The sequence below is a fragment of the Loxodonta africana genome, chromosome 18, assembly GCF_030014295.1.
Source record: "Loxodonta africana isolate mLoxAfr1 chromosome 18, mLoxAfr1.hap2, whole genome shotgun sequence".
Taxonomy (NCBI): Eukaryota; Metazoa; Chordata; class Mammalia; order Proboscidea; family Elephantidae; genus Loxodonta; species Loxodonta africana.
Genome location: NC_087359.1, coordinates 18683695 through 18707794, shown reverse-complemented (window position 1 = coordinate 18707794; position 24100 = coordinate 18683695). Strand labels below are relative to the sequence as shown.

Genomic DNA, 24100 nt, shown 5'->3' with positions numbered 1-24100 from the left:
GGCAGCCCTGGGTGGGTTCAAACGACCGAACTTGGCTAGTAATCGAGCACTTAACTGTTTGTGCCACCCAGCTGCCATCAGGTTTGGCGTAGTACCACCCTACTCTGATATAAGAGCCCTGGTAGTGCAATGGTTAATCACTCAGCTGCTAACCGAGAGGTTGGCAGCTGGAACCCACCCAGCAGCTTGGCGGGAGAAAAGACCTGGCGCTCTGCTTCCATAATAAAGATTACAGCCTCTCTCAGAGGTTCTCAAACTTGAGCAGGCATTGGAATCACCTGGAGGGCTTTTTAAAACACCCATCACTCCAAAGTTTCTGATTCAGTAGGACTGGGGCTGGGCTGAGAAATTTCATTTCTAGCAAGTTCACAGGGCCCTGGCTGAGCACTGGGCTGCTAACTGACAGGTCAGTGGTTTGAATCCACCAGTGGCTCTATGAGAGAAAAGACCTGGCAATTTGCTCCTATAAAGTTTACAGCCTAGGAAACCTTATGGGGCAGTTCTATTCTGTTCTATAGGGTCACGATGATTCCAAATCAACCCAACAGTACACAACTCTGATACAACCTCATAAACATAAAAAAAGAAAACTCCTATTTCCAAGCGGGGTCACATTCACAGGTACAGAGGTTAGGACATCAACATAACTCTTTTTTTTTTTTTGGTCAGGGGGAGGGTGGACACAATTCATAACAGGGCATAAAGGCCAGAGGAGGGTGGGGCTGGAAGGCCTTGCTTTTGGGTGTGCTTCTTTGTGTCGGTGCCCTGGGGCTGCCCTGGGCTCCCCTGCCCCATCACAAGCACTTTGATGATCTGGCGGGGAGCCCAGTTCTCTGGGCATCCCTGTGCCAAGCTCAGTTCAGGCACAAATGTTGGTTGCAGTGTCCTAAATGGTGGACCCCAGAGAGCTGGGAGGATAAGACAGGAGACCTTGGGGAATCCAGGTGGAGATTTTGGCAAAGGATTGGACATTGCAGGGGCCCTTCCTAGATCTCTGGATATGCATGTCCCACCTTGCCTGGTTCTGAAGCCGTCAGAGAGTTCTAGAAGGAGAGGGAGCAGGTCCAAGGACATGCCTGCTGGGAGACTGCAGAGACGGTTTAAACCTGTGCCATACAGTGTGGTAGCCACCAACCACATGTGGTTATTACATTTAAATTAATCAAAATTAAATAAAACTTTATTTCCTGAGTTGCACAAGCCACGTTTCCAATTCTCAGAGGTCACATGCAAGTAGTGGCTATGAATTGGGTAGCACAGATACAGGACCCCCCCATCCTTGCCTGAAGTTCTATTGGCAGGCGCTGGTTTGGACACTCAGCTAGAAGGTTAAGGCAGGGGGATGGTGGAGTCCCTTTGTCCAGGCAGAAATGGGGGTGGGCCCCCGAAGACCCTCAGGCCAAGCACACAGGGTCCTTCCTGCTCAGGGCAGGGAATGTGCCCTGGCCTAGTCTGCTGAGCTACTAGCTCGGGCACTGTGCTGTCACAAGGGTCAGAGTGGCCTGGGGACTCCTTTCTGGGCCTCTGCAGTGGTCAGCAGGTGGGGAGCTCTGCCCTGCACCCCCTGACTGCCCTTCCCCCCCACAGGTGGCTCTCCTACCTCCTGCTCTTCATCATGGACGTGGTCATCTGCCTGATCGCCTGCCTGGGGCTGGCCAAACGCTCCAAGTGTCTGCTGGCCTCGTGAGTAGCCTACCCCTGGGCCTCCTGAGCAAGCCTTAGAGAGGGACAGAGAGATCAGGGTCTGGCCAGGCTCAGAGAGTGAGGGCAGGGGGCAGCCAGGCTGCCAGAGCCATTTCCTGTCCCTCCTCAGCCCCAGTGAGGAGAGACTGCAGCCACCAACTTGCAATCCAGAAACCAAGTGGTCAGCCAGGACTGAGCTGACCTCCACGTATGCCCCCTCTGTTGAGTAGCTGAAGAAACGGAGCTGGAGAATTAGAGCCTCCATCCTTTCTGACCAGCTCTCTCCTCAGCTTGCAGGTCCAGCTGTGTCCCTTTAGCTCCAGGCACAGGTTCCTTATGGTTCTTCCAGCAGTTAATAGGGCTGACGATGAGGGCAGGGGCCAAGGCTGCCTCCAGAACCCTGCGGGAGTCTTGGGGGAGGGAGGGCAGGATTGGAGCCGGGGGAACGGCATATTTTCTCTCAAGCCCCACGGTCACTGGAGGTCCATGAAGTGACAACAGTCACAGACTGTCCTCTGCCCGCCAGCCTCCACCGGAATTCCATCAGCGCTGCCTCTCTTCTAGGATGCTGTGCTGTGGGGTGCTGACCCTGCTCCTCAGCTGGGCTTCCCTGGCTGCAGACACCGCTGCCACAGTGGTGAGTTGGAGATGTGGGGCTGCAGGTGGCGGGTGGTCAGCCAGATGGCCTGTCTGGTGGTACGTCCCTCTGGGACACCATGCCAAAACTGCAGGAGTAAATAGCCAGGAGACTGTTAGAAAAAGGGGACCAATCACTAAATGTGATTGCTCTGTGAACATCACGTCCTTTCAATCAGAGCCTGTACACACTGGAAGCTTCCAGAGCGTTACCTGTTGCCATCGAGTTGATTCTGACTCATAGCGACCCTATAGGACAGAGCAGAACTGCCCCACAGGGTTTCCAAGGAGCAGCTGGTGGATCCAAACTGCTGACCTTTTGGTTAGCAGCCGAGCTCTTAACCACTGCGCCACCAGGGCTCCTCCTGCAGAGCGTTCGCTCTTGGAAAGTAGCTTTTATGACTCACAACAAGAAGCACTCAACACACCAGAGCAAACTGAATCCATTTTTTGAGCAACCCACTAACTTGAGAAGCCTGTCTGGGAGAAATGACGACCCTTCCATGGACACCCCACTCTGCTGTGGGTGAGGGACTTAAAAAGGGGGGCCTCCTTCTACCGGTCTTCTCGACCAGCTAGGCCTAATTAGGTGTGCTAGACACTTAAGCTACTCATACTTCCATCTGGTACCATTTTCATACCCTAAAACCCTCTTGAGGAGCCCTGGTAGTGTGGTGGTTAAGCACTTGGCTGCTAACCAAAAGGCTGGCTGTTCAAACACACCAGCAGCTCCACAGGAGAAAGAGCTGGCGATCTGCTTCCATGAAGATTTCAGCCTAGGAAACCCTATGGGGCAGTTCTATTCTGTCATATGGGTTCGCTGTGAGTTGGCACCCAACAACAGCAAAGGCCTGGGTACCATGCTACTTGGGAAAACATCAGGCCTCAAAAGGTGAGTGGGGACGTTGGGGGCCTCATCGTGTCCCCTCCCCTTTCGGAGGTTTGTTGCCAGGGTGATGACTTGGGCCCTCCCAGCTCATTTACATATGTTTAAGTGTGGCCTGGCTGTTCAGAAAGGCAAAGGGCACCTTAATTGCTCAGGCTTTTTTCTGAGACAAAAGACCAAACTGCATCTCACAGTCCCTCGTGCTCTGTCCAGAGCCCCCAGGGCGGGGCCAGCTTCCAGCCACAGTCCCGAGCCTGGAATCTCAGAAGTGAAGGAGCTCAGATCATCTGGTCTAGCTCCTTTGCCTTACAGGTGGGGAAACAGGCCCAGAGAAAGGACATGACTTGCCCAAGATGTGAGACCTGAAACCTGATTCCTTTCCCACCCCACTGGCCACTTCCCAGTACTGCTAGTAAGGTCTTAGTCTAGGTGGGATGGGCTGGGTCTGAGCCTCTGGTTGGAGGAGTCCCTCCCGCCTTTCAGAAGCCCCTCCTTCACCCACTTCCCCAGCCCGGGGGACATGGGAAGGGCCCTTGAGCTTGCCTTCCCTCCCATGGTGCTTGGACTCACGTAAGTAGTCTAAAACACACATAGTGCTTGTTTCTGCACATAGTGCCTCAAAACGTTAAGGAAAAGTTGGGGGCTTCCTATACAGGTACGTTTGGTCTTTAATAGGCCTAACGCTTGAGTTAGCTGTGCACAAGCCTGTTCCATCCTTCAGCTGACTTTTTGCTGTGGTACCGACCACTGCCAGGTGCCATGGGATGCAAAGCAAGGCATGGCCGTTTGCTCTTGAGATATCCCAGCTCAGTAGAAGGAAAAGCCTGCGGGCAGCTTCCTGCAGACCCCTGTGCAGGGAGGCAGGCGGTACCTGGAGGAAGTGTATGTGTGCTGGGGGGAGGGGCATGATTGACTAGGGGATTTCAAGGAGCCCTGGTGGCAGGCACAGTGGTCAAGCATGGCTGCTAACAGAAAGGTCAGCGGTTCAAACCCACCAGCCACACCACTGGAGGAGGATGTGGCAGTCTGCTTCCGTAAAGATTTACAGCCTCAGAAACCCTATGGGGCAGTTCTACTCTGCCCTATGGGGTCGCTATGAGTCGGAATCGACTCACTGGCAGTGGGTTTTGGGTTCTGGCTCATTCAGGGGCCATAAGCCCACCAGGTGGCCTGCCTCCGTTCTGCCCTAGCTACCTGGGATGAAAGGGTGGAGCCTTGTATGAGAAGCTCCCACCAAACCCATGCTTCACTCAGAGACAAGTAACAACCAGGCCTTTAGTCACTTACTGTGGCCCTATAAGCAAGAGATACCTGGAGAAGGCCCTCCGGCTCCCCCATTCCGTATTTCCCCAGGAACTGTGCCTGGGTGAGGGTCAGGTAGACCCTTGCAGACATGGGACCCTCTCTTACTGTTTGGGGACCCTGAACAAAAGGCTGCAGTCTTCTGGGCCTGGGGGCCAGGGTTGGTGGGGTGGGGGAATGGGCTAGTAGAAAAATACTAAATAAAGTATCTTCAAGGTTTCCTCTTTCTTCCCTCTAATAAGGGGGCTTCAGCAAGGTGCCTGAGGCAGGCCTCTGCCGAAGCCCCCCACCGTACGTAAAGAGGCCCCGTGTGGAGGTGATGGAGTTAGGAGTGCAGATAAGAGAAAGAGTGTGGCTTGGGGGGGAGGGGGACGCCTGAGTCCTTGGCCAACCCCCTTCAGAGACTGCCACATGTCAGCCGTGCACCGGGCCTGGTTGGGGCAGGCAGCTGCCTCTAGGCCTGCCAGGTGAGGCCTTTGTAATGGTCTGTAGTCAGGCCTGCAAGACCACACGTAGGTTTATGACCAGAGCCAAACTCCACCCAGCAGCCCTGGACAGGGGCAGTTGCCCCCACGATGCCCACAGAAGACGTGGAGCCTGGGACTATGTGGTGTGGCTTGTGGCAGATTTAGGCAGAGCTGGGGCCAAGAGGGAGAGGGGGTGGGCCTTTCTTGTCTGTCCCCCTCAAACGGTTTCCACAGGCATGAGCTGAGAGCCAAGGACTTGGGGCCCCCTCAGATGCAGGGGAGGCTGGGTAGGAGTGCCCAGTCATTCTCAAAAGCCTCCCAATGTCCTGGGGAGCTGGGAGTGCCCCAGGGGAGAGGAGGGAGCCTGGATCCGGGCTGGCCAGGGCTCCAGGCACAGCTGCAGGCACAGCTGCGGCTCCGAGGGCCCTCCTGGTGGACAAGGGTAGGCACAAAGGAACAAGCCCAGCTCTGGTTCCCCTGGCCTGTCCCGCTCCATGGCCACCCTCTGCCTGCCGGACACAGAGGCTGCTTCCAGCTGGCCACTGGGAGCCACACTCTGGGAGACAGCCCTCACCGCCCAGGGGGCTTCTCCCTGCACCAGGCTTCAGTGTTCTAGAAACCAGAGCGCATTGAATCTCCCAACGGGGTGCCAGGAATGCAAAGGAGCAGAGAGAGATGCCATTTCCCTAATTTGTTTAGTCAGGCCCTTGTGTGAGCCAGGGAGAGTGTGAGCTGAGCTGAATGGACCTTTGATAGCGCCCAGATACTGCTGCATTTTAATAGGAAGTGGGGTGAGGAGGAGCGAAGGGGGGCTGTCAGCGGGTTGTTGTGGAGAGCTTTTGTGTGGCCTCCGAGCCTGCAGAGAACTGTGAGCTGACACTGAGGCCCCTCCCCCTCCTCTCTGTCATCCAGAAAGGACCCCGCTGCCCCTGAGAATCTGCTCAGTTAACCAAGAGATAGGAGGGTGGGTGGGAGTTAGGGGGGCTGGGTTCTGGCTGTCGGGTGATGCTCTGAGCCTCCTGGCCTCTGTGACCCCAGCTGTACAGCCAGTGATGACCTGTTTGGTGGCCCTCTGCAGGGTCAGGAGGTAAGGCGAGAGGGCTCAGGGGACAGAGCCACAGCCATTGGAAAGTTCTAGAAGGATGAGTTGTTTGTTCAGGGCTAGGAGGAAAGGGGGTTGAGATGGATTCTGTGATTCTGTGAGGGGAGATGTACCAGTCTCCTGGGACTGCGTCAACGAAGTACCACAAAGAGGGTAGCTTGTATAGGAACCGAAATCTATTCTTACACTTCTGGAGGCTGGGAGTCCAAAATCAGGGTGTCAGCCATGTTGATTCCTTCTAAGGAAGAATCTGTTCCATGCCTCTCTCCTAGCTTCTGGTGACGGCCGGCCATCCTTGGCGTTCCTTCACATACAGATGCTTCCAGCTCTCCAAATCTGCCTCTGTTATCACGTGCCCATCTTCTCTGTGTGTCTCTGTCTCTTTGTATAAGGCCATCACTCAGATTGGATTAGGATCCAGTCTACTCTGGTATGACCTCTTGTTAACTGATAACGTCTTCAAAGACCCTTGCGGTCACCCAGCCAGGCCACTTGCTGGGAATGACACTCTCAGCTGGGACCCATATCCTCTGGGTCCATGCTCCTTCTGTCCCAGCCTGTTGATATGAGCGGGTCCTGTACCCAAAGCCTCCAAGACGGATCCAGGGGAACGTAATTCTTAGAAAGAGAGCCCAAGGGAGGTTCATAGATCGACCCCCGGAGCCTATAAGACTTGAAACAGCCACACAAAAAATAAAATAATAGCTTCCTAACACACATCCTACATGCAGCTCCCCTGGGCCCCAGTCTGCCAGCCCTTGAGGGAGGGGTGCACACCCTTCCTGGGAGAGCCCGCAGGGTCTGTCCAGAAGAGTTCATGTTTATATAGTCCCTGCTGTCTGTCAGCCACTTTTCTCAACACTTTTACATGTATGAATTCATAAGATCGGCATTATTATCTCCATGTTATAGGTGAAGAAACAGGTATTGAAAGGATAAGTCACTTGTCCAAGGCCACAAAGCTGGGAAAGAGCAGAGACAGGATTCAAACTCAGGGAGACTGGCTCCCAGCCCTGGATTCTTTCCCACCTTGGAATGAACTGAGGTGCTGAGTGGCTGGGGCAACGGTACCTGCCTCCCCACTACCCCCAGGGCCCTGGTTTCTTGACTTTTCCTTCATTCCCCTTCTCTCCCTGGCTCAGGGCACCAGCGACTTTTGCGTGGCTCCCGACACCTTCATCCTGAACGTCACGCAGGGCCGGATCAGCACAGGTAAAGAGCGCTCCAGCTTCTGCTGCCCGGGACCACTCTGGAAGCCCAGGCCAGGCCCATGTGGCCAGCCAGAATGAGCCTCTACTCACCCCTTTCAGCTCTGTACTGTCCCAGCCCTTCCCTGCCCCAGGACTTCAAGGCCGGCTGGATTTCTGGGCCATTTCCTGGAAACAACCTCCTTTGGGAAACCTGGCTGGGCCACCAGGTCATTTGTGAGCTCCTGCCTGACGCCAATGGCTTTGCCTTGCAGAGGTGACCCGATACTACCTGTACTGCAGCCAGAGTGTGAGCAGCCCCTTCCAACAGGTACAGCCCACCAGACCAGCCCTCGCCCCACCCACAGCCCCTCCACCCACTCACTCCCCCTTGGTCCCACACCCCAACACTGACCAATAAGGAGGGACCTGGAGGTGGCTGGGGTGTTCCTTGCTTCATTGGGTCCTCTGTCTAACTGCTTCCCAGAAGGGTCAGTGCCCTTAGTCACTGTATTCTAGATCAGTGTTTCTTTAACCTGTGTGCACATCCCCCGTTGTTGTGTGTTGTCAGATTGGTTACGCCTCATGGCGACCCCGTGTGAAGAGAACTGTCCCACGTGGTTTTCTAGGTTGTAATCTTCACCAGGTCTTTCTCCCAGGTAGCCTCTGGGTGGATTCAGACTGCCAACATTTCAGTTAGCAGCCTAGTTCTTAGCTGTGGCACCACCAGGGCTCCTTCCCATCACACAGGAGCTGGATAGAACACAGACGCTATGCTGCATCTGGGGTGGGACCCAGGATTCTGCATTTCTGACAAGCTTCCAGTCTGAGGACCTCACTCTGAATAACAGGGAGCAAGAGGCTTGTCGTTCTCAAGAGCCTGAAAGGATGAGGGAGAAACTGCCTGCAAGTGGGAAGGGCCAAATCAGGGTGCTCCTGTGGGAACAGGCCCCGGTAGCTGGTACCCCTGGGCTCACAGCGGCTGTGCTCTCTCTCTCCCGGCACAGGCGCTGACCATCTTCCAGCGCTCGCTGACCACCATGCAGATCCAGGCCGCCGGGCTGTTGCAGTTTGCAGTGCCCCTCTTCCCCACGGCAGAGGTAAGGCCAAGGCCCAGGGCCAGCTTCTGAGAGTAAGGCTGTCGTTCTGTGTTCCCTGCCCGGGCAGGCTGGCCCTTCCCCCGGCTCGTCAGGCTTCTCTGCCCTAGCTGCTGTTGGTGGTTTTCTCTGCAAGCCCTCCCCTCATGCCACACACCCTGTGTGTCTGCATGCTTGCCTCGGTGTCTCTCCCCACTTCAGAAAGATCTGCTGGGGATCCAGCTCCTGCTGAACTCGTCTGAGGCCAGCCTTCACCAGCTGACAGCCCTGCTGGACTGCCGAGGACTGCACAAGGTGCTGTGGTCCCAGGCATGTGGGGGGGCTGGGGCGCACAGCAGGCCATTTCCTAGAGCAAAGCCTGGGCTCCCCTCAGGACTTGGCTGGATGGAGGGGAGGTGGCGGAGGTACCTGGCTTCTTGATTCTCTCTAGTGGCTGAGACACAGGCTTGGTGAAAGGGACAACATGGGGTGGGGTAGCATCCCATTAGCCCTGGAGTGCTAGGAGGCCCCGACCTGCCCTTTTCACTGGGCTTCAAGAGGAGGCCAGGGTTGGCTTTCCAGGAACTTGAAATATCAGACAGGCACACTAATGCAGAGAACACTTCAGGAGTGTGCATCCCCTGGAAGTCAGCAGCTTTCACATCCCAGGTGGATTTAGAGCAAATGATAAAAATAAGGATCGCGATGCCGTTTACCGAATACTTGGTTCTGTGGTCAGCACTATTCTATACGCCTCATATTCAGTATGTCGTTCAGCCTCACAGTTATACCGTGAATAGATTTTTTTTCAAGGGAAATTTTACACTCGAGGAACAAAGATCTGTGTATGTATGTGGATGTCTATCACGTAGGACACTGAAGATTCCAGAGCTGGCGAGTCAAGGAGTTGGGTTTTGGAGCCGACTTAGTAGAACTCAGAACGTGGGCAGTGCGCCAGTATCCTGTCTCCCTCCACACGCAAGCCATCCAGTCCCACAGCGAGTTGTGGCCACCATGAGTATCCTGAGTCTGCTCCTCTGGCCACGGCTTCCCCACCCTGCTCCCCTGGGCTCCTAATAGGTCCACACATTCTCTCTTGCCCCCTTCCATCCTTACCTCTTGCACAGGGCAGCCAGAGGGGCTGTGAAATGAATCAGGTCACATCTCTTTCATCTTTGATCCCTCTCGGGCCTTCTGTCTCCCCATGACAAGATCCAAACTCCCTGCCTGCCCCCAAGGCCCAGCATGACCTGGCCCTACCTGACCTCACCTCCTGCTGTCTTTGTTCTCCTTCCTAGACATCCCAACCTTGTGCCCTTGTCCCCTTCTTCTCAAGGTGTGTACCTTCTTGCCCTCCTGGCTTCACCGTAAATGCCCCCTCCTCGGACAGGCTTTCCCTGGCTCCTGCCCATCCCCCAGCATTTGTGTCTGCCTTCTTTGGCGCCAAACCTCTAGTCCTAACATGCTCAGCAAATGTTTGTAGGGTGAGCCCAGGAAGCCCATTGTGTTGTGTGCCAGAGTGTGGCTGTCTCAGGTGCTCAGGATGGGGAGTGGCCAGGTGATCCAGGCCCAGCAGAGGGGCTTCCAAGAAGAGCTCAGAGCCCACATGTGTCCTCCACTCCCTGTCCAACGGCCTGTTCCTCCGTTCCCCCCAGGACTACCTGGATGCCCTCACTGGCATCTGCTATGATGGCATCGAGGGCTTGCTCTACCTCGGCCTCTTCTCCCTCCTGGCCGCGCTGGCCTTCTCCACCATGATCTGCGTGGGGCCACGGGCCTGGAAGCACTTTACCACCAGGTAAGGAGGGGAGCCTGCCGGTTGGTGCCCAGGGGTTTCCTGGGGGAGCAGGTGGGAGGCTCTGCTCTGTGACAGAGTCAGAGCAATAACCTGGGCTGAGAGGGAGGCAGAGGACCCAGGGCCTTTTCAGGTCCCAGAGGCTGGCTGAGTTTCTGCAGAAGCTTTCCTCAGAGTCCAGACAGACCCCCAAAGGGAGGTCCCGGGGCAAGAGTGGGGGGCTGAGGATGGTGACAGCCCCCATGCTGCAGCTGGCATCCCTTGTGTCTCTCTTCCTGGGCCGGACTTAGTGGTGTGCAGTGGGGAGGAGAATTTTGGGTGCTGGGAGAGGGCCCCCAGGGCATACCAAGGGTCGGCTGTAGTCAGTGTTGTCAGGGACCTATGGTCTCATTGAGGAAACAGAGAGACAAAGTGGTATCTCAGCCCCTCGTGAGTAGATCAGACACTCAGTGTGTACAGTCAGGATGGTGGGCTTCCTGGAGGAAGAAGTGGGCATGAAGTTGGGAAAGGGAAGGAATGATTGGTAGGAGGCTGGGCTGAGGACCACATTTTAGAACAGACTCAAGGAGATCTGTCTGGCCAGAGTGAGTCCTGGGAGAAAAGATTGGAAGCAGGCAGGACCCCCGCAGCCTCCCTCACCTCTCACACACCTCCCTATTCCACATCTTTTTTAGGGACAGGGACTACAACGACATCGACGACGACGACCCCTTTAACCCCCAGGCCCGGCGCATCGCCGCACACAACCCCCCACGGGGGCCACTTCACAGCTTCTGCAGCTACAGCAGCGGCCTGGGCAGCCAGACCAGCCTGCAGCCCCCGGCCCAGACCATCTCCAATGCCCCCGTCTCCGAGTACATGTATGGCAGGAGCTGAGGCAGGGGGGCACCCATCCCAGCTAGGCTCAGCTTTCAGCCCTAGAAGGGGGATGGTGATTGCATGTTCAGCTCCAGAGAGCCAGGTGGGAAGGGAAGGCATTAAGGCCACCCAGGGCCACCCCTCTACAGCCACAGCGTGCCCACCCAGAAGGGCCCAGAGAGCACCTATTCACCCCTCCACCCACACGTGCAGAAGAGGAACCCACTGTACATGCCCATCAGCAGGCATTTGCCACGAGCCCATGGACTGTGCCACGGGGACGAGAAGCTGCCACCTGCTCCCCATACCTGTCGCCCTAGTCTGCTGCTTCTCCCTGGGCCCCTCCTAACACATTTTCCTTTCTCTTCCTGTTCACATGCCCCCATCCATGCCCGTCTGTTTCATCCCCTGCTCCGGGGTACACACCACAGGGACCTCATGTAGCAATGGGTGTGTGAACTTAGACCCTTTACCCCTCCTGAGCTCCTATCTTGGCCCCTGCAGGAACCAAGCTGCACTCTTTGGTGGGAACCCGCGCTACGAGAACGTGCCACTCATTGGAAGAGGCTCCCCCCCTCCCACGGTAACCTGGACTTCCACTGGGGGAGCAGGTGGGAGGGAAATAATTAAAAACAAAACCTTTTGCTGGCCCAGTGAGACTGCTCCACAAAGGTATAAAAGAATGAGATAGTTTATTTTGGAATAAGCATGAAACCAGCCTGAGATGGTTGACACTGGCCACCCGATGAGAAGACTGCAGAACAGTGAGACATCTCACGCTTTTGTATAGCCGGGCAGAGCCAACCCATTTATCTTGAGACGCCTGTTCTCAAGATAAACGATAAGTTGTCCTCAAATGAGAGGATTCAACAGCACCGTTTTTCACACATTTCTCAGTTGCCATTGAGTTGGTTCTGACTCACGGTGACCCCATGTGTTGCAGAGTAGAACTGTGCTCCACAGGGTTTTCATGACCTTTCGGAAACAGATTGCCAGGACTTTCTTCCAAGGCACCTCTAGGTGGGCTCAAACTGTCAACCTTTCAGTTAGTGGTTGAAAACTTTACGATTCTTGCAATCCAAGGACTCCTTTTTGTCATCCATAATCCATCATAAAGCCACCTGGTTATTAGGGTATAAGCTGACTACCTTTATCCAAAGGAGGATAAGACTTCCCACATCTCTATGACAAGCAGGGTGTCACAGCTTGGAGCCAGGCACCCAAGTTAAATTCCTGGAAAGTGGGAGACTAGGCCACCGTCTCCCTTGAGGCTTGCATTTCAGAGACGAAGCCAAGACCCTTAAGAAGCATTCCTGAGTCTTAAAACCGACAAGGGGCTTATTTAGCCTTTAAAAAGATTTACATACATCTCAGAGAGGGCCCTGGTGGCATAGTGGCTAAAGTGCTTATAGGCTGCTAACCAAAAAGTCTAATCCACCAGCCGCTCCTTGCAAACCCTTTGAGGCAGTTCTGCTCTGTCCTTTAGGGGCCTATGAGTTAGAATGGACTTGATGGCAACAGATTTTGGTTTTGGCAAAGGGACAGAGAAATAAATTACAAGTTTTCTAGAAAAAAGGGGAGACAGACTCTTTCCTGTTACCCAGATTCATATCTGCCTTTATACCCTCAAGGAGTGGCGCAGTGGTTAAGCGCTGGGTTGCTAATCAAAAGGTCAGTTGTTTGAACCCACCAGCCACTCTGTGGGAGAACAATGTGGTGATCTGCTTCACGAAGATTCCAGCCTTGGAAACCCTACGGGGCAGGTCTACTCTGTGCTACAGGGTCAGTATGAGTCGGAACCAACTCAATGACTCGATGGTGGTGCAGTGGTTAAAAGATCAGCTGCAAACCAAAAGGTCAGCAGTTTAAATCCCCGAGCTGCTCCTGGGAAACCCTATGGGGCAGTTCTGTTGTGTCCTTCAGGGCTGCTATGAGTCAGAATCGACTCCATGGCAGTGCGTTTTGGTTTGGTTTACATCCTCAGCCTCTGCACCACATGGGCTGAAGGGCACGGTGGCTGGCATGGCAGTCATACCAGACAGCTCATACTAGATAGTCTTCCTCAACCCCGCCCAGCTCTCCTGCCCCTGGAACTGTGCTCCAGTGGGGTCTGTGCCTCCTGCCCACCACACCACCTCCAGCCAAGGACACCAAGATGCATCATCAGGGCAGGAGCCTGCGGTGGAGGGTGGGCAAGCTGAGAAGGAAAGACCATCATGCTCTTTTACCCAAGAGAAGGATCTGAGGGTCGCAGGAATACTAACTGATACAGAGAGAACTATAGACAGAGGCAGTAGGATGTAGAAGGAGTCCTGGTGAGACAGTGGTTAAGTGCTTGGCTACAAACCAAAAGGTCGGCAGTTCAAATCCACCAGCCGTGCCTTGGAAACCCTATAGGGCAGTTCTACTCTGCCCTATGGGGTCGCTGTGAGTCGGAATCAATTTGAAGGCAATGGGTTTGGGGTTTCTTTGGTTTAGAATATGGAAGATCAGGTTCCAGGGCCAAATGCAGGTTCAAATTCCAGCTTGTCACTTATGATTTCTGTGACCCTGGACAAGTACTTCACCTCTCCCTGCCTCAATTTCCCCATCTATAGGATGGGGATGGTAATAATAGCACACACCTATTAATGTGGCCTTAATAAGAAAGGAGGGACTGGAAGTCTGCAAGAGGGGTGGGCAGCAGAGCTCTGGAGCCAGGTGTTGGTCAGGGAGGGAGCCCTTGCCTTTGCTGTATGATGGCTGTCACCTGCCACACCCAGGTGCTTTGGGAGGGGATGGCCAACACTGGAGACTCAAGTAAATGGATGAAAGAGGGCTTGGGACCTGAGACCCCAGGATGCTCGTGGGGCATCCATTGAACCAACCTCCCAGATGTGACTGGGATCCAGTCACTGTCTTCAGGAAGTGTACGGTCTGTAGGAGGGGAGTCAGGAGAACTTTCCTGTGGTTAAGTGCTTTGGAATGGGGGGGGGCCGTCGGTTCTGCCCTGGAGACCCCAGATGGTTCCATGGAGGAGGTAGCATTTGAACCAAACCTTAGAGCAGGGGTGATTTTGGTCCCCAGGGGACATTTGGCAGTGTCTGGAGACATTTTTTCTTTTCAAAACTGGGGAGAGGGTACTACTGGCACCTAAGGGGTGAGGCCAAGGGTTGCTGCTGACCTTCCTACAATGCCCAGGTCAGCCCCCACCACAAAGAATGGGCCAGCCCCAAATGTCAATGGTGCTGGGTTGAGAGAGCCTGTTCTACCCAGTCCTCTGTCTTTCCCTCCCGTGACTCCTCCTTGGTGCCTCTACCCAGAGCGTCAAACCTGCCAGTTTTTAAGCAGCTTTGCAGGCAGCACTAGACCCAGCCTGACTCGTTCTCTCTCTGGGGTCCTCAGGAAGGGAAGGTGGGCTGTTTGGACTGCATTTTAGACTCCAGCCTGGCTTCCTCGCTCACCAAAAATCTCTGGTATTCCTGTACCTCCCACAGCCGCTGGGATCCAGAAATACAGATTGAGTTTAACATTAATCCAGGCAAAACACAACCAGGGGAAATCTGAAAAAAAAGAATTCCTTGATGCACTGTGGTGCCAATTAAAAATGATTTTTGAATTACCTTTTGTTTTGGAACCCACTGCCCTCGAGTGGATTCCAACTCATAGCCACCCTATACGACGGAGTAGAACTGTCTATGAGTCGGAATGGCAGCCGGTTTTGTTTTGGAAATACCCAGGCCATTTCTCCTGTACTAGCAGAGATTAAGAACTGACCTTATTTGCAAGGCTCCAGAGCAGAATAAACCTTCCCATACACACTTACTGCTTTGATAAAGTTGGCTATCAGGCCCCACCCAGCTCATCCTGCCCCAGGGAAGACCCTTCCCCACACCACACCCCAAGTAAGCTGGGTGAGATACACCCAAAGGTGCTGTTGAGCAAGAAACCCCAGGGCCTGGAGCATGGGAAGGGACAACCCACCCTCCCCCTGCTGCCAGCTTTGAATACCCACTGGTACTCCATGTGCCTGCTGTTGGGGCAGTTCCTCCCTCTTCCAAACTCCATCTCTGGGATAGACAGGACTTCCCCAGTGAGTGATCCCCCCAGCAAAGCCAACCGGAATGCAGTCTGCTCCCTTGGCTAGAAAGGTGTCTTCCCCCAGAGCTCTGCCTCCTGGAATCCTTCCTATCCTTCCAAGCTATTGCCTGAACTTGATGGGTGAAAAGGACCTGGGTGCAACTGTTAAAAAAAAAAAAAAGACCTATCCTGGACCTCACATCAAACTCATGGAATCAGAATTTCTGGGAAGTTTTTAGTTAACAGACCCCGCTCGATCCTTATCACCAGAAAGTTTGGGTAGCTGCTCCTCCAGTTCTGCTGAAGACTGGTCAAACAGCCTGCTGGGTCCACCCCCAGCTCCTGATTCCAAAAGCCTGGGGTGGAGCCGAGGGTTAGGTTTGCATTTCTAACTTGTTCGGGGGAAAGCTACTACCGCAGGTCTGGGAACCACACTTGGAGAATCACCGCTCTGAGGTGGGTTTCTCAGCCTGCTGACGTTTGGGGCAGGATCATTGTTTGTGGTTAGGCTGTCCTGACGTTGCACGATGTTTAGCAGCATCCCTGGCCTCTGTTCACTAAATGCCAGTAGCACTCGCCCCCACCCCAAGTCATGAGAACCAAAAATGACTACAGACATTGCTGAATATCTCTGAGGGTCAAAAATCGCCCCCAGCTAAGACCCACAGGGTTAAAGAGCCTTGTCCTCTCGTCCAGCTGGAGGCACTCCCTCCCTCTCTGGTGCCAATGGCCTGGCCCCCCAAATGTCCCTGAGGTCCCAGAGACAGTAGTCAGGGTCCTGGGGTCAGTGGACAGACAGTGTGGGAGCTTGTTAGAAATGCAGAATCGCAGGTGTTCCTGAGGTGATTCATGTCCACGCTAGCTGAGCCTCACTGTGTCAGTGACCAGGACAGGATCCCTAGCTGGTGCTGCTATTGAGCACTTTCTTTGCGTGAGGTCACTGCTGCTCAGAGCTGGCTGCATACTGGAATCACCTGAACAGCTTTGAAAACTACTGGTGACTCTGTAAGATGGTTCATTTTATGTCATGTGAATTTTATCTCAATTTTTAGGAAATGCAAGTGGGGTGGGGCCTGGGCATGCAGATCTCCTAAGCTCCCCCTGGTGTTTCTAAAGAACTGCAGTGGGAGGGGTCGTGGCTGTGTTGTGTCATCTCAGCCTTTCAGGGTGAGAGCTGAACACTCTCAGGTGCACTGGACAGGTGGGGAAATAGGCTCACAGACTGGAGAACCTCAGCCATGGTCACGGCACAGCTGAGGTCTGCACCTGGCTCCTGAGCCTAGCGCCTGTACCACAGCCAGCTTGCCCAGTGGGCTCCTAGCTGCACTGGTGCACCCTGCTGCAGCTGCCCCTGACGTGAGGTGATGGCCTGGGTGTTGTCGCCCCCTTGTGCAGTGGCGTGCATTGGAGTGGAGGTGCAGCATGGTGGAGGGGTGGCAGCTAGCCTGTGAGTAGGTTTTGCATTTGAGGCTGCGAGCCAGAAGTCCTGATAGACCTGGGCTTGAGTGGGTCCCTCTCCACCTCCCAGTCAAGGGCTGCTCACCTGGGGGCTGGATGTACCACCAGGCATGGCCACCTGCCCAGGCCTCTGTGGTATCCTCCAGTCCCCACAGTATACTGGGATTAGAACTCGGTACCTGGCTGCTGCTACAGCAGGTCCAGTTCTCACACTCTGAGAAGTCTGGACACCTTTACTACAGTGTCCAATTTGTCTGTCCCTGAGGCATGGTCCTCTGCTGACTGACCCTCTCTTCTCTCCCCACAGTACTCCCCCAGCATGAGGGCCACCTACCTGTCCGTGGCGGATGAGCACCTGGGGCACTACCCAGCCTAATGACACCTGCCCAGGGTTCTAGCCTCCTCGCAGCTGCGTTTCTTTCATAGAAACCAAAGGCAGGACTATGGATGTTGGCACTGAGACTGGTGAAGATGCAAGCCTGGGGTTGCCTCAGAGGTTCCTGACTAAGGCCCAAGCTGGAGGAAGACCCATGACTTGGGCAGCCTCTCCCTCTTCTGTCTGCTGCCACCAAGCACTTGGCGGCCTTGGAGGTGCTGCCCCCAAGCTGCCACTCCTCATCCCCTCTCCACAGCCTGGCTGGACCCGGCCTGACCTCCACCCTCACCAGATGGGGCAGGCAGCAAGGACAGGGCCAGGCAGGTGCCGCCACCCTTGGAGCCAATCCCTCTGGGGGCCCCACTGCCAGGACCTGGCCCCCTGTTAGCTTAGCCAGGCTCAGAAGCCCGGGTGACCTTTCTCCGAGTTGCCGTTGTCCTTCACGGCTGCCCTATTGGGGCAGCATTTCCCTACAGCCTCCATGATCTCACCTCCATCCCAGAAATGATGCTCTGAGGTAGTCAGCTGTGGCCAGGGGCGGTCTCAGGTATTAACAGACACTTTGAAAGCGACCTTAACTCTTTTTTTTTTCCCTCCCAGTTTTTAAATATTTTGATTATCCAAAGAACCAATGCCTATAGCACGTCCAGTTTTTACTGTAGACTCGGCGCTCATTCCTCAGCTTGGTTTTTCTGCCACTACTTGGCAGATTTTTCTGGCACTGACCAGTTCTTGATGGACCTGGAGGTGGGGCTGGACTTTTAAACAGAATAAAGATCAGGGAGATGTTCTGCCCCAAGCTGCTGTTAGGTGGGGATCTGGGTTGACCCCACTCCAGAGGGAGGCTCTTTAAGAAGGGGGAGAAGCTGAACTGAACAGAGCCCCCTGTTCTTGGTGGGGTTGGGGTAGCTGAATGGCCAAGCCACCTGTCCCCTCCCTTTTGTCTTCAAGCAAGTTTGACTTGGCTTTAGCAGAAGCAGGGTTTAGCAAAAGCAGGACAACTGAGTCTCGAAGTGGAGACAGGCTACTTCCCTACCTCCCGACTACCGTGTCCCAGGCTCCTGACTGTACCTGCTAGATGGAAATGATCTTGTTGGTCGGGAGGGAATAATGACCCACCTTCCTGCCCTGCGGAGGATCCAGGGTGAGGGTCTTTGGTGCTCCAACCTTTGCCAATTCGGTGCACAACAGGGAACCCCCTCCCCTACCTCATACACCAAAGTAGGGACACGGGGTGCCATGGCTTGGGGCGGGGCTCCATTCCTGCTTGGGAAGAGCCACTTTGTCATCAAAACACTGACAGCAGAGTGGTTCCCAGCCAAGCCTCTGTGACAGAACTGGGCCTGTGTCTCACCCACACTAACCTGTACATACCGTGTACCATAAGCCTACCCTTTGTATGTCCATGTTGCGTGCGGGTGGGGGTGCCTGCACCATCAAGGTGTTCTTAATGTGTCATTGTTGGCAACTAGAAGAGGTGTTTTGAATGCATGTAAACTGAGCTCAAATTCCTTGGGTGGCTCCTGACGGAGCCAGGTGGGCAGAGCTCTGCTTCATACCTGTGTAGCCTCACCTGGAAGAGAAATAAACCACTTACACTAAATATGCAGTGAGCCTCCCGCTTCCTCGGCCGCAGGGAATAAGGCAGGTGTTGAGCAGTCTCTTCCAGGGTTATGTAGTAGGCAAGGAGGGGCTTCAAAGCAGATGTCAGTAACAATTTTAGTGACAGGATTGAAAGATGGAGCCTTGAATGAAGGTCACAAGGCATCTCAAAAAACAGGCCTCACTGCTGCCCTAGTCTTTTCTCCCCAAAGGCCATGCTCTTAATATTCTTGGTAATGGTGTTAGGTTCTGTCATAGTGACCTCACATGACAGAGTAGAACTGCCCCATTGGGTTTCCTTGACTGTAATCTTTACGGGAACGGACTGCAGGTCATTGACCCGTGCGGCTTCTAAGTGGGTTCAAATCGCCAACCTTCAGTTAGTAGCTGAGTGCTTAACCACTGTGCCATCAGGCCCCTTAATTTCATTCACCCTGTTGTTCGCCATCACCACCGATGGTTCCCAAATTTTTCCATCACCCTTAACAGAAAATGAAAAACAAAAAAACCCTTTGCCGTCGAGTCGATTCCAACTCATAGAGACCCTATAGGACAGAGTAGAGCTGCCCCATAGAGTTTCCAAGGAGTGGCTGGTAGATTCGAACTGCCGACATTTTTGTTAGCAGATGAGCTCTTAACCACTGCACCACCAGGGCTCCAACAGAAGATGAGTGTCCCCTAATATGTTAATTGTTAATTAAGTGCACAACAACTGTACGAGATCGTTCATTACAACAAATCAAAGGTGCAGAGAGGTTGAGGACTTGGTTGGGGCAGGTGACCAGAACCAAGAGTGTCTGACCCTGAGCTCCCGTCTAGACGCCCCCTCCACTGGACCCTCTGTATAATGCAGTGGGTGGAGGGAGGGCGGGGGGCCACTTCTCCCAGGGGGAGCATGCACGCTGCTCACCAGCTCTGTATCAGTCCTTACGAGCTCTCCCTAAACTGTTCGCCTTTCCTGGCAGAAGCACAGCACCCTTCAGGCCTTTTTTGCAGTGTCTCATTTGACATGAAAAACCCAGCCAGCCCAGGAAGGCTTGGCAGGGCCAACACCAGGTCTCCCAGGAGTCACTAAGCTACTGTTGACTTGTGTAGCACCTGTGTGCCTCGAATTGACAGTGTTTCAAGGTGCTTCTCTAAGTGAGCAGCTTCTGTGTCCTTTGGGAACCCCTCCGGGGAGGTGCAGAGGCCTCTGTACCCTAACAGCCCAGGCACAGGACAGAGCCAGGAGCAGGGCATCCCTTGAGTTCATGGGAATACAATTTTCCCACCCCTAGTCTAGTCCTAGCAAAGTAGCCTCCTTTCTCCCTAGACTTGGAATACCAAGAGCAGCGGGGAAATGGCTTGGAGGAGCGGGGTACCCCTTTTCTATAACTCTTCTGACTTTTTTACGGTTACTGCAGCTCAGTATCCAAATGAGATTCGCTTTAAGAGCTTTAACTGATTCTGGGATCTATCTGGAGTGAGGCCTGAGGTGCCGGCAGGCCCTGCATGAGACAGGAAGGACGCTATGTGGGAGTGTGAGGCCCAAGGGTCGTTCTGACCCATGTGTGTCCAGCTCCCTCTCCTGTCCCAGCCTGCACCCAAGGGCAAGGGGTGGGAGGGGAGCTCTGTCTCAGTTACCTAGTGCTGCCATAACAAAAATAGCACTAAAACAGTTTATTTTCTCACTGTCCTGGAGGCTAAAAGTCCAAATCAGGCTCTCCGCTGTGTCGGTTCCTTCTGCGGCCTCTCCTGGTTTCTGGTGTCTGCCATCAACTCTTGGTGTTCCTTTGTAGATGGATCTTCATGTGGCATCTTCCTCCTGTGTGCCGTGTGTGCGGTGTCTATTCTGCCAAGACATCACACAGAAGTGATTAGGGTTAGGGCCCACCCTACCCTGGTATGACTCATTAACATAATAAAAGAAAGCCCTGATTTCCAAACAGGGTCACACCGGTACCAAAAAAATATGCTGCCTTCAAGTTGACTCTTGACTCAGCGACCTTACAGGACAGAGCAGAATTGCCCCATAGGGTTTCCAAGGAGTGGCTGGTGGATTCCAACTGCTGACCTTTTGGTTAGCAGCCCAAGCTCTTAACCACTGTGCTCCCAAGGCTTCACTTACAGGTATAGGGGTTAGGACTTCAGCGTGACTTTTTGAGGAACACAATTCAATCCATAAAAGCCTCTCGGCAAACACAGCGCCACTGCCAGCTGGTCTGGCTCGACCTTACCATCCAGAACATTCTCTGCCCAGCAGTCTGACTCCAGACTCAAGAAGAGCCAGCTATGGGAAGAGGGGCTGGTATTCAGTCTGCTCCGGAGAGGACGTGTAATAAACTCATCATGCCATCTTTTGAGGTGGCGCCTTGGCCAGGGACAGGTGCTCAGTCCATGCTGTCATGTGGAGCTGCCTTACCCATGGTGGAGCGTCTAAAGCCAGGCTTCCTGATGCGAGCTCGGCACTGCTTTTTCCCTCAAAAGCTGGGAGGTCTTATATTTAGAAGCAGCGGAGATGATATCACTACCTCTTGACTCCTGTTAAAATAAAAACCCAATTAAGCCAATAACAGAAATTGATTAAAATTTATTCAGTATAGGATTTGTGAATCGCGGTAACATTTTGACTAGAAAGTCAAAAATACTCTGAAGATGAGAACTTCCCAAATTCTTCTACCACATCTTATCAGTATTGCCATGGAAACAGGGCCAGGACACTGTTTCTATAATAACAATTTACCCTGAAACACAGCTTCCAGGCAGACCCTGGAGTTCCTGTTTGCTGAAACTGACTACATGTGGATAAGTCTCCAAAAGAACCCTAGGCCGAAGGCAAAACGGTCATCACTCAGCTGCCTCCTAGGCCATTGTTTGATTTAAACATGACTTTAGGAAACCAGTTTCTTCAAGGTTCAAAAAGACACCTAAGGGCAAATGATCCGGGTAAGTCACCCCAAATCCATGGACCCCAAAACATGGATTCCAGGATAATTAAAACTGTTTCTCACTCTTAAAGGAGCCCCTGGGTGGCGCAAATAGTTAACTTACTTGGCTGCTAACCCAAAGGTTAGGGGTTCGAGTTCATCTAGATGCGCCTCAGAAGAAAGGTCTGGTGAACTACTTCCCAAAAATCAGCCATTGAAAACTCTTTGGGGCCTGGTTCTAGTCTAACACACATGGGGTCGCTGTGAGTCTGAATCATTCAGCAACTGTTTCTTTGACTCCGAAAACTGCTGTTCTAATATTCCAGAGGCTGGTGTGCCCCAGTGACATGTAGGTGCAGATAAGAAGAATGTACCTGCCTTTCTTCCTCCTTTCATTCATTTAATTAAAAATGTATCAATTGCTTAGCACAGCAAACTACTACTTATGAGCCAAATCAGGTGGGCTTCCTGTTTTGTATGGCCTGTGAGGAGAGAATGGTTTTTACATCTTTACACGCTTGGGGAAAAATCAAACATGTGCAACCTATTTTGATGATAGAGAACACTACCTGCGAACCTTAGTTAAGTGAAATATTACCTGTTGCCGTCGAGTCGATTCTGACTCATAGGTACCCTGTAGGACAGAGTAGAACTGCTTCATAAGGTCTCCTAGGCTGTAAATCTTTACGGAAGCAGGTTGCCACACCCTTCCCCCACAGAAGCAGCTTGGTGGGTTCAAACCTCCAACCTTTTGGTTAGCAGCCAAGCGCTTAATCACTGCGCCACCAGGGCATCTTAAGTGAAATATTGTCCCTCCCTCAAAAGAATACATTTTTCTTATTGGTAGACATGGATTACTAAAGATTACTCTTAAAAACTGTTGCCGTCGAGTTGATTCCAACTCATAGCATCCCTATAGGGCAGAGCAGAACTGCCCCATAGAGCTTCCAAGGAGTGCCTGGTAGATTTGAACTGCTGACTTTCGGTTAGCAGCCGTGGCACTTAACCACTACGCCACCCGGGTTTCCAAAGGATTATACTTAGTCTTTGTATTTTTAATTTCATCAGTGAAGAAACGTATGGAAGTTTACTTTCTCTTTTGGTATATAAATACCTATGTAGTATCTTAGGTTTTTGCCTTTTGTCCCCCAAAACCTAAAATATTTCTTAACCGACTCTTTACAGCAAAGGTTGGCTGACCCCTCACGTAACACATCACCTTCTGCTAAATTCTGGGACTACGGGTATGTCTAAGGCAGCCATGGGCTGTGACTTCATGGCGTTTGCCAATTAGCAAGGAAGACAAGTGACACGATCAACATGGATTTGCTTAGACACACGTTCCGAGTCTTATGTGGACATTTGGTAAATATTTCTTGAGTCTTGTGTTTCCTGTTTGGTTTTTGTTTTTTGTTCTTTTTTTAGTCTTCATTTTTTTTTTTAATTGCAAAAGAATGATGTAATCTTTTCAAACTTTACAAAACTGTATAAGAAATAATCCAACAACCGGAAGGCGGGAAAAAAAAAAAACTCACCCATAATTTGATGCAAGTTCTCCAGGTTTTGTTCTAAGTATTTGTAGAAAAAGTAATCCCACTATGCGTGTTGTTCTGCAGTTGCTTTCTCCACTTAATACTGTGTCTTGGACACGTTCCCACCATTCTTTAAATTCTGCTGTGCTTTCCATCACTGACGAATGAGTAGAGAGGAGGAGAGAGAGGGTTTGGAAGATTCCAGAACTCCATCAAGGGAAAGCATCATCTTCTTGCCAGTGATTTGTCCACTTGACAGCTCTGATGGGAGTCTTCTCGAGCACCACGCACAAGCTTTCCTGAGGCTCACACGCAGAGAAAGCAGCACTCAACCACTGTCAGCTGAATGGATGGGCAGATGTCTGTGCTGAAGGATGTGGTAGTTGTACATGTGTTTTTCAGTTGGTTTCATAGGAACAGGGCTTTGAACTGGTTCATTCCGGTTCAGCCCCCTGCTGAGAATTTGCTTTTCCACCCCAGGTATATTGAATCAGAATCTACATCTTAACAGGTGATTTTCTTTGTGTGTGTGCACGCATTAGGTGTGTATTTGCTAGTTTACATAGCAAATTTATTCCCCATTCGATAGTTTGTACATAAAGGGTCCCATAACACTGGTTTCACTCCCCACGATGTGTCAGCGCTGTCCCCATTTCCATCCTAGGTTCCCTGTTTCCTTTCATCCTATCCTGGTTTTCTATTCCTTCCTGCCTTCTCATCTTTGCTTTTGGGCAAATGTTTCCCTTTTGACCTCGCATAATTGATTGTCCTAAGGAGCACGTTCCTCTAGGATGTTATTGTTTATTTTATGGGCTTGTCTGGTTTAGGAGCCCTGGTGGCACAGTGGTTAAGAGCTTTACTGCTAACCATAAGGCTACGGGTTCAAATCCACCAACCACTTCTTGGAAACCTTACGGGGCAGTTCTACTCAGTCCTATAGGGTCGCTAAGAGTTGGAATTGACCTGATGGCAATGGGTTTGTTTTTGTTTTTTGTTTTGCTTTTGGCTCTACTAGTGGTTCTCAGAATTGGTCCCTAACCAGTAGCATTAGCATTGCCTGTGAACTTGTTAGAAATGCAAATTCTCAGCAGGGGTTTGAACCCAAACAAACCGGTTTGAAGCCCTGCATAGGAACCCTGTTGAGAAAGTTTCATTAAGTTGCAGACTTTCATCAA

General features: G+C 52.6%; 1 protein-coding gene across 2 annotated transcripts in view; it reads left to right on the top strand.

The window, feature by feature from the left end:
- Positions 1-23848, top strand: part of TTYH2 (tweety family member 2) — a 47064-nt gene extending 23216 nt beyond the window's left edge. The window contains exons 5-14 of one of the 2 annotated variants that reach the window (XM_023556937.2): positions 1588-1683; positions 2248-2320; positions 7219-7288; positions 7539-7594; positions 8271-8363; positions 8562-8654; positions 9995-10137; positions 10809-10994; positions 11497-11575; positions 22579-23848. In XM_023556937.2, the coding sequence (XP_023412705.2) occupies positions 1588-1683; positions 2248-2320; positions 7219-7288; positions 7539-7594; positions 8271-8363; positions 8562-8654; positions 9995-10137; positions 10809-10994; positions 11497-11575; positions 22579-22647 (958 nt within the window). In that variant the 3' untranslated portion in view covers positions 22648-23848. Of the gene's footprint in view, positions 1-1587; positions 1684-2247; positions 2321-7218; positions 7289-7538; positions 7595-8270; positions 8364-8561; positions 8655-9994; positions 10138-10808; positions 10995-11496; positions 11576-16816; positions 18489-22578 lie in introns of those variants that run through there. The other variant, XM_003417196.4, reaches the window with a different exon arrangement.
- Positions 23849-24100: the final 252 nt, after the last annotated feature.